We start from the raw sequence: 10,413 nt of genomic DNA on the forward strand, positions 1-10,413 counted from the left end.
TCTCTGCTGCACAGTAGTTATTACCACTATGTATAACAGGGCTTTGTTTTTTTTATCTTCCAGTATATGACTTCTTGAACAGTAAGACAGATTTCGAATGTAATAGTACCTGCTGAAATGTCTGGATAGATCCAAATAGGTATTTTGATTGTATTCCTTGTTTGACATTTAGCTGTATTTATTTTCACAGTTTATATTATTCCCAAGCACATACACAAGATCAAGTGAGTAAAATTAGTATGGAAAAAAAGCAATTCCTGTGCCACTTGCAAAAGAGGCACATACATATTTCAAAACCGTTATGAAATGGCCCCTGAAACCCAGAGATAAGCCAGACTGAGTGGAAAACAAACACATCTCACATCTCTGAGAAGTGTACTAGCAGAAGGAAAAGTAGTAAGAGCCTCCTGCTGGGAGGGATGCCCAGCTCTTCCCTTCAACAAGTCAGTGTTGACAGGGGTCCTTCAGAAACCAAAACCCAAATCACTACTTCCAGCACTACTGGGAGTGACGGACATGAAGGGAACTCAAAGTTAAGCTCTCGATGACTCTGAACGATGTGGAACGAGGAACTGCTGTTACCCTCAGCCTTTACCCAAACCCATCGCTCCTGTGGTGCTTCTTTTAGCAGGAAGCTCTGAATCCAGCGCCTGAGATGGGAACATTTGTTCTTCCTCTTCAGATTTCATGTCTTGAGACCAAAAACCTTAACGTACAAGACACCAGACATATAACAGCTGGTACTTAGCTTAAAGCTGAAGAATTCTGGAATTTTTGGACCTCTGAGCCCACATCCTTTCCTAGCATACTTGAAGCATGGTAGCTTCTACAACCTACTGAAACCCAACAGGACCCAGTTTTTCAGAACAAGTGGATGCTTCTTACTTAAGAGTGCCATCTCGTTCAACTTCCACTTTCTTCCTGAAAGATGTTATTGCCATGCACTTTGTTTCAGGTCAGGCATGAGGTCTGAAAAGTGACTTCTACACAGAACAGTATCCTAATTCAAGGAGCACTCCTTGTCCAGAGATCTGAAATACCCCTATGGTCAAGCATTTGTTCTGTCTTAGACTCATAGAGAAGTATTACTGAAAACTAGAAGCTTTTATAATCTACATTAGATATCTTAGTCATTGAGGAGGGCAGAGGAAGGTAGAACAACAACATAGCTCAGAGATTAATCACTTCCACTAGTATATATTTTAGTATGCCAGGTATCAGTAGAGTTGCTGGAATCAAAACAAGTGGATTCTCCGTACAGTCACACTTTCTTTATATATGTCAGTGGTCACTGAAACTGAATGAATGGCTCAAAAATGAATGTTTTAATGCCACTATAAAACAGTACAGAGCTCCAGCATCATTTCATTTTGGTCTTACCCTCTTTGAAAAAAAAATTTGAGTCTATTAATGAAAATACAAATGGCACAGAAAAACTAAGGCAGCAAGAACAGCAAATGAATGCTTTGGGGAACGTGAACCTTTGTATAGTTCTGTACTAGTGGAAAATGCCTTCTACTTCTGAACTTTTGATGCTGAATTTGCAGCAGCTATGCTGTCTGTATCCCACGTGCAGGTTCTTTAAAACACTCCTCTTAAACTTCTTCATACTCAGAATAGTTCTTGAGATTCAAGTTTTGTGGTTGTTTTATGCCTAGAGGTGAATCATTACTGAAACTTGACGGCCATCCCTCGAAAAACTTCCTGCCTTTTCGCTCTCTCTAAGTACTGAACACCTCTGACAGGTTTCAGACGCACAAACTTTGTCACAGATGTGGTTTTATGCTGGAAGCATTAAGCAAATTTGATCCTGCATCTGAGGTTTCTCAGTCCAAAGTCAGGTACTTTTTAAGGCATCCTCGTGACACTACTAATGATCTGTTCAAGACTTTCTATGGAGCTGAAAAAAACAGAACTGCAATACTTAAATTGAAAGGAGAAAAAACAGAACCAAAGAGACAAACCAGGAAGAAATTATCAAAAATTGTTCATTTCCTGCTACAAGAAGATATGTGACCACTAGATTAGAGAGCCAAAAGGAAAAATAACCTTTTACATGTCCCAGGATGCTTCTATGGATTTCTTGTCCTGTATCAGGCTTCAGTTAAAAACCTAAGTCTTCTGCATGGGAAATTCTAGCACCACCACAAGCAAGGAGGAGAGTAATATCTTTTTCCATCTGCTTTATTATAGGATTTAAAACTGAATTTTCTGAAGTTCTTAATGGATTTTTCTGAGCTCCTTTTTCCCAGTGCTTCTTTCTTTCCTCCTGTTTTTAGACCTACTCTCTTTCGCAGTTTCAGCATCAAAAGGAACTTTTGTCTGAAGTTGCCTAGATATCTACAATGTCTGTGCATTACTTCCAAATAACAATTTTAAAATACCAAACTACAAGAACTTGAAATTTATCTAAATCCTGAAACTCGGAGAGCACTTTATACCTCAACAAAATTTCAGGGAAAGGAACTTAGGAGCATGTAAGTGAAAAAATTAGTGTCAGTATTCTTTCTAGAATAATTCCTCCATAGTCCCCTGTCAAGAATATGAACTTGCATTTCCTAATGGATGAGGAAATCAGCAATGTCACATTGTGCATTGTAAAATAAACCTGAAAGATTCTACTGGAAAAATGCTTTAAGGCATACTAAGGTTACATTTCTTATCTGTGTTACAGACGTGTTCTACTGAAAACATTATTATAAGTCTGTCATAATTATTAATGACAAATCTCCCAGAAATCAGTCTCGTTAGAATACCATTAGACTCTTAATGCAGCTATATTTTATTACATCTGGAGTCAACCTGTGCTCAGCTGGGTAACCAGGATCGTCACTGAGGAGCTCTGCAAGTCCAAATACTTAAGATACTGACGTGAAATATCACTTATATTAGAACAAAGGATTTTTATGACCTTTACTTCTGGGCTACTGCCCGGCTGAAAACCTCTCTCCTGTTCAATACACTTTACAAGAAACAACTTGTCAAAATTCTTCAAGGAAACTGCTCTTCATCTGGTTTCTTTAAGAGCTGCATCTCTTGAAACCAGATTAAACTTGTACAAGTTTCTCATGTTGACGACATCTTCAAATCTGAATCTATCAATTCCACTAAGTTGCTTCTGTTAGCTAATGCTGCTTTTGACACTAAGTACGAATCATGTCTTACTACCTGCTTAATGAGTGGAGGATGCAGCGGGTCTCATTATGCATTTACAGTGGTCTGATAAAGAGTTTCCATTTATTTCTAAGCACCCTCATAATCCTTATTAACTGTTCTCTTGACTCCATAGTAATAACATTCCGTGTATATATCCCTTCTACATTATTTTAAAGGATGTGTTTCTGTGCCAGATTTAGAAAGGCATTAGTCACCTAACATTTCGGATGAATGCAGACAAGGGCAGGCAGTCATCTAACCTGCCTACACTATCCCGACGATGCCTCCAAGTGCCTATTTGTGACAGGCTGGTCCATGCTCTGATTATTTCACAGAATTCCCTCTTAGCCTATGACTTCATATTTTCCATGGTCTATCCGCTCCTTTTTGATGGCTTTGCTTGAGCTGCAAATACAGTATTTGAAGGGTTCACAACTCATTTTGAGCTGTTTCTGTATTTTGCCATCTACTATTCCTTGTTTTGTTTTGTTTTGCTCACTCACTTCCTTTTTAAATATATAAATATCCCCGGGGACTTTTTTTTTGGTGTGTTTGGGTATTTCTGTACTATTTATAAGGATTTAAATTACACTACTTTTGCCTTTAGGGTCTTTTTAAAACTAATTCCACCCTAAAAAATTCCCTTTTATGGTTTAATGTCATGATGTTACGTTTCAATACAATCCCTCCCATGAGAATACCTTTCATGAGAGAACATGAGGGAACTGAAACTGACTATGGAAATATGAAAAATTTCCCACAAGTGTAGCAGATGACATTCTTTTTTTTTGTTTTTTTTTTTTTCTGACATGGGAGGACTTAGACACTATGTGCCACAACAGCTGAAAGTGGTATGTGACAGAGACCTTTATCTCCCACCGCAAAATACGGCAGTCCTAATTTTTCATTTCTGCAAGTTAACATCATGCAGACAGAACAAACAACAACAAACAACCACGTTACATGTTACACAAGCTCTGATACTTTTTGTGATACATGATTTTCTGGAAGAGTCTTATCAAGCCCAGTACTCTTTTGCCCACGAACTGGGAACCCCTAGCTCCGTGTCCCCCTCAGCCAGTCACAATTTTAGAAGCACAACCCTTTGGCAAATATAAATTCAGGTGTCATCTCCATGGAGTACTCACCGTGCATATCTCTGTGAAGGGTAATGGTACCTAAACTAGCTTGGAAACCTGAGGCAGTCTAGCAGTGGCGGCACAAAATCCGGGGGCTATTTTGCCTTGCTGAGGAGCAGTCTGCAGTGCAAGGCAGGGAAAAAAAAATGTTTGATGCCTTGAATACCATTGTAAGTCCACCAAGGAGACTAGGTGAGCAATGCCATTCTGAAACATCCTTTTAGAGCCAGAAACGTGCAAACAAATGTAGGTTGCATTCTGTGAAACATCTCCACTCGATTCAGGGGGTCTGTCTCTGGTTCCCTCCTACACATCCTATCTTCTTCAGGAGGTGTTCACGGTGCCCAAACAAGGAAGGCAATCTCTGTAAACTCTCTCAAAAGTCAACAGAGAGAAGCTCTTCAACAGGGGCTTGAGGGGACAGCAATCAGAGCACGAGCATAACATAGACCCCTGAAACACCACCTGGAGAAATCCACTGCTCTCTGCTGAGTAGAGAAGGAATGAGCAGAAACCTTCCTAATTCGTGCAGAAACCTTCTTCCTAATTCATGCACCGCACCATGGTGCGGACCCCCCCACAGGAAACCTGAAGTCCTACTTCACTTGACTTATTGCCATGGTTGGCACAACCCCGCAATCTCACAAGCTTTTCAGGTAGGTGTCTAGACAGTACATCAGCACCTTGTTTTGCTTATTGAGTACAGTGACTTCCAGGCTTCTGAAGCATTGTTGTCCCTCCCCAGGTATTTATTCTTTTGTTTTTTCTACTTAACTTCAGCTGCTAATGAGAGGGGAAATCAAAAGAAACTTAGATTGTAAAGAACAACAACAACCTTGGAAACTCTGTTTTCTCCCTTCAAAAGAAAAAGGAGAGAAGACCAAACAAACAGATTCAGGCCTGTTTGATGGCAGAGCTACAGAACTATGATGCCTCAAAGCACAACCTGCTACAGAGCAGTACAGACTAACAGCATCCTGTATGAAGCATTTATGTGAAAAATTAACTGTGCTCATAGATGGATTTAAGAATATTTTCTGAAAGGAGAAGTAAGAGCTCACAAGCTGAGCCACCTATATTGTTTTGTTTCACACCTTTTAAGAGGGAACAGCTAAGATCACAAATACGCAACCTCCACTGTATAATGGTGTACTTACAACACTAAAGTGTTTAATTCCAATTGTTTTTCAAGCAGTGGTTCCTGGTTATATGTGGAGCTGGGTGAAAGACTGCCTGAATACTGACGTAAAAATGAAAAGCTGAAGAAGACTACAACAGAACATTTGTACACATATATCAACTCTAAAATATGGACCTTCAGCATATGTAATAAAACAGATTATACAGCTTCAGTAGCTGACACAAAACCTTTCTGAGGATAAGCAACAGTGATTATTTTAAATCTGGCGTGGGGATGTTCTTTGCCTTCTTTTCCTCCCTTCCTTCATTGACTTCTCTGTTGTCATGGCTCTCATTTTGTGGTTAGGTAATACCAAATTTTGAAACTCTTTTTTTCTGAGTATATATAATCCTTGTCTCCAGACAGGATTTAATATTATGTTAAACTTACAAAATGCAAATACCTGAAATTCTGAAAATGTGGCCAGTAAGGAGGAAAAAAAAAAGCAGTCCTTACACCACCTGGTGAAAAGTCTGTCACCAGCCTGTCATTATCTGGATGGCATTTTGGTCCCAATCGGGTCAAGAGATTTCACTGGAGCCAAGATTTTATCTTCTCATATATATTTGCAGAGCCCTCAACGCTGCCAGTGTGAGGCAGGTAAACACAGTAAATACTGTCAATGTGAAGCAGGTAAACACATTAAGGAATGAGAGGCAATTCTGCCTGATCTGCAATTAGTATATGATATGTTGTCATAATTGTTTTCCAAATATTTTGGTATTAGACCTGCCAAGGAGAGGAAAGAGGCAACATCAAAGAGGCCTTTCAGGACTCCCCACTCAGGCAGAGGATGCAGGGATGAAGCATTTCGGGAACGTACACAGACAATGGTGTAAACTGCTGTTCTCTTCATGGCAATGAAAATGAGACAGTCTTCAGGCTACATGTGGTGACTAATAAATTGGGTGTAGCGAAGTCTGTTTTACTGCAGGAAGGTGAATTTAATGAAAGCCTGTGCCTGACAGGTGGTTCCTGTGCAGGAGATTCTGCGGCTCATAAACCCAGCATGGGAAAAGTCAGCTCCTGCAGAAACCCTGCGAAAAGTCACTGTTTAGGCTTGGAAAATAGTCTCAAAAAAGAAAATTGGTGTATTTCAATAAAAGCATCAAGAAAAAAATATGTGAGAAGTAAGGTTACCTCTGGATCTTAACATTTTTGGAAATAATTTCTTCCAAATCTAAATCTACACATTGAATCACTTCAGGGCTGGGGTCAAAAATTAAAAACAAAACAATGTCAAAATTCCAGATGTTTGCTCCCAAATTCATTTTAAGATTTTAACCATTCGGAAGTTTCTTCCTCATATTATATTTTGAGATTTAGGTTTAATTACTTTGGGAATCAAAATATGGCCTTGTCTTACTACAGTTACTTATTACACTTTTTTTTTTTTGAAAAAAAAATAAACGTGAAAATGCAACTACACAGTACAAACATTACAGAAGTTATTAGATCAGAGACATGAAGATAGTCACTTTACTCAATTGGACAGCCCTCCATTCACCACCCCAATTCTCCTGAAATAAGTAATTTTTCTTTCTCATGCCTCACACAGAAAAGAAACAAAATTTCAGAAGAAATGAAAGTTCATCTTACTTGTTCCCAGTGTAAAAAAAAAAAAAAAAAAAAAAAGTTAAAGGTGTTTTCCAATAAATGCATGTAGGACAGCATTGTAAACAAACAGCATCCTGGCCAAAAAGAAGACTCTGCAAGCTAATAGTAAAAATATGAGCAATAAAAAAAAAAAAAAAAAGGAGCTACATATTCCGCACAAGCGGAATATGTAGCTTCTTAAGTTACTTTTTGGCAGTACAAATAAGTTTTGTTTATGCATAATGTGCGATGATTTTATATAACTTGCAAATTTAACAGAAGCAAAAATTCCACAGGAAACAGAAAGAGCTGAGAGAAACTTCACTTTTGTCAGGTAAAATTCCCTGAGAAATGTGGCTTTTCTATAGCAAAATAATACGAATTTGCCCTGATTTTCTGAGCAGCAGTGGCTGGGGAAAGTACTGGCAGTAGATGCACAAAATCGGAAGAGGAATCAGTGTTTTCTTGTACATTTTATTTAAACTCAACGGAGAACGCGCTGTGGTTTGTCCAGGCTGCCAGCTCACAGACTGATTCCACGCAGGGCCTGAAAGAGGGCCCAGGAGTCCTGCCATGGGGACAACAGCTTCCAGCACCCCATTTTCATCGGTCTGAAAAAGTCATACTGCCCTGCTCTGCGTTGCTGTTGTAAGGTCACTTCTGTGCGGGCTCAGATCCCCTCAGGCAGAGGGAGCATTGAATTCACGCCCCCCATGTCACCAGTGAGGCTTCCAGAAGTCGCTGTATTCCAAAACATCTCTTACTTGCTGGTATTGTTGATTTTTTTTTTTTCCCACCAGAAGTGTCCCCAAAGGGACAGCTCTGGGCATTTTGTGCCAAACCTGCCCCCCTGCCACGTGTGCCCCAGGCCTTGCTGAACCCACACAGATGGAGGCCAGCCGCCATGGCTGGGGCTCCGGCCCGGGCCAGCACCACACGCACAGGCCTGAGCCTCGTGCACGGGATGGAGGGACCCGAGCAGGGCTTTCAAGACCTGCTGCAACGTAGGGGTGGATCTCACACAACACCAGCAAGGAGCATACCTGCTCTATATCTTGCCTTTGGCAGAAAAGTAGATTTAAAGCATTTCTGTGCTCTACAGCTCATTCCTGCCCCCACGGCATAGATGGCTGCCCCTTGCATGTGTTAATACAACCTGTTGCATTGGTAACTTTTGTAGAAATAGACTGTCAATCAGATCGCTGAAACAGTTGTATTAAAATAATCATTTGGGGAGGGGATGAAAGATTCTTTGTAGAAAGAATCCTACAGGTAAATACAATTAAGATCAAAGAAAAGTCCATCTCTAAACAGGTCCCAAGCCAAATTATTGTCTTATTTGCCATGCAAAGTCCTCTTAAGTTGCCAAAACCTACAAGTCGCTTGCCCAATTAAAATCACTCAGGCTTTCCTCCAAAAGGTTCCTGTCACAGAGTAGTCATAGTTTTTTTGTTTGTTTGTTGGTTTGGTTTTTTTTTGAGACTCCTTATGCAAACTGCAAGTAAAAATTACTTAGTTTTAATAGTTTCAATATAAACTGTAGAAAAAAACAAGTGATTGGAGTTGCTGTTGATAATTTTGTGTGTTACTTAAATGTCCCAGCTGCATATTCCCAGAAAAGTTTTCACCCTCTGACTTACTGAAACACCCGTCCAGCCCTGCAGTTAGCTAACTAACAGCCAGAAACCAAATCACAAAGATTGCAATGACACAAGATCCAAAAATAGGCCACCGGCAACAAAGCGAACACAAGGTGAATTCCACAAAGCCTGACTGTAGAGCAGGAATTCCCCAAGCTCTGCCCCTGGCGTGCTGGGAACCGAGAGCAAGCCCAAACTTTTCAGAGAGCTAAAGAGAAACAAACACAAAACGGAAAGGGGAAGGCAGACTTGGAGCCGTAGTCCAGATTCTCGAGGTGACAAGGGGAGGGACGGGGTGGCGAAGGGAAAGGTTTGGTCCTAAAGGAGATATCCCTGACGGGTAGCCTTGCCCCCCAGAGGGCTGCCCGCCCTGGCGGTCCGGGATTTCAGCTCCCCCGTACCTCATCCTCCCCCCGTGGGGCTGCGGACCCAAAACCCGAGCGGATCCTCCCCGCACCCCCCAAATCCCATCCCCGGGCCGTGCGGGGCTGCTCACCCGGCGGTTGCGGTCGGTCTCCCGCACCTCCTCCTCCTCGGGGCCCTGTCGGATGAGCGCCCGGAGCACCACGGCGTTGTTGGTGCAGCAGGCTCGGAAGAGGCTCAGCGCCTCGGGGCTGTCGCCGTCCCCTTGCTCCAGGGACCAGCCGTCCCCCGCCTCGTCCTCCAGCCCCCCCGGCGGGTAGAAGGAGTCGTCCGAGGCGATGCTGCAGGTGTCGGGCAGCTCGGAGAAATCCTCGTACTCCTCGCAGTCCTCTTCTTCCTCCTCCTCCTCCTCCCCCTCCTCGTCGCCCTGCCCCTGGCCGGCAGCCCCCTCCGCCCCCTGCTCGGGGCCGCTCTCCGCCTCGGGCAGCTCCTTGCCGGAGCCCGGCGCGGGGCAGACCCGCTCCCCGGCCAGCTGCCCCCCGGCCCCCGACAGCAGCACCATGTCGACACCCTGTCACCGACACCCCTGTCACCGACACCCCTGACACCGACGGCCCTGACACCGGCACCCCGGCACGCCGCCTAGGCGTCCCGGAGCCTGGGGGGGGTCTCGTCGCCCCCTGCCCGCCGGCCGCCCCCGGGCCGGGCCATGCCGCTGCGGGGACCCCCCCGGGACCGGGAGGGAGGGGAGAGGGGTTTGGGAGGCAGGTCTGGGGTTTCGGAAGGGCGGCGAGCAAACTCCCGGCCCGTAAGCCGATCAGCATCTCTCGGAGCAGATTGGGGCTTGGGCTTAGCGCGCTGACATCAGGGACACGTCTGGAAAGCGATTTGCTCCGGGGAGGCGCAGCAAAACGACGGGGGGAGCCTCGGAGGAGAGGGAGCGGCGGGACCCCAGCCCCCCGGGGCCGGAGGGACCCCCAGAGGCAGCCCCCGAGAGCCCCCGACCCCGGGATGGGCTCGTCGGGGGCGGGGGGGGGGGGGTGGGAGAGGCACCCGGAGCCTGCCTCTGGCGGAGGGACCGCCGGCCGATGGAGGGAGGACGGCGATTTGCAGAGCTCTGTGCCGGGAGGGAGAGCTCGCTTTAATGTGAGCAGTTGGTTAACAGAGAAAGCACAGCACCGACAGCTGAACACGTGCGCGCAGATGCCAGGCACATAGCTCCGGTGGAAGGCACTGAGAGATTATTTTGGGAGCGATCGTGCGTGCACACACCGAGCTGTCACGTTGCCACGGTTCTTCTGTAACTTTTCTCCCTTTTCAAAAGCCTTATCGGCACGAC

At 44.2% G+C, this 10,413-nt stretch overlaps 1 protein-coding gene across 1 annotated transcript in view; it reads right to left on the minus strand.

Annotated features, from left to right (window-relative positions):
• The window catches only part of ANKRD33B (ankyrin repeat domain 33B), a 41,993-nt gene extending 31,897 nt beyond the window's left edge, over positions 1-10,096 (minus strand). The window contains exon 1 of the mRNA XM_013181977.3: positions 9,208-10,096. Within this exon, the coding sequence (XP_013037431.3) occupies positions 9,208-9,636 (429 nt within the window). The 5' untranslated portion in view covers positions 9,637-10,096. The remainder of the gene's footprint in view (positions 1-9,207) is intronic.
• Positions 10,097-10,413: the final 317 nt, after the last annotated feature.

Source organism: Anser cygnoides, chromosome 2 (genome assembly GCF_040182565.1).
Source record: "Anser cygnoides isolate HZ-2024a breed goose chromosome 2, Taihu_goose_T2T_genome, whole genome shotgun sequence".
Classification (NCBI taxonomy): Eukaryota; Metazoa; Chordata; class Aves; order Anseriformes; family Anatidae; genus Anser; species Anser cygnoides.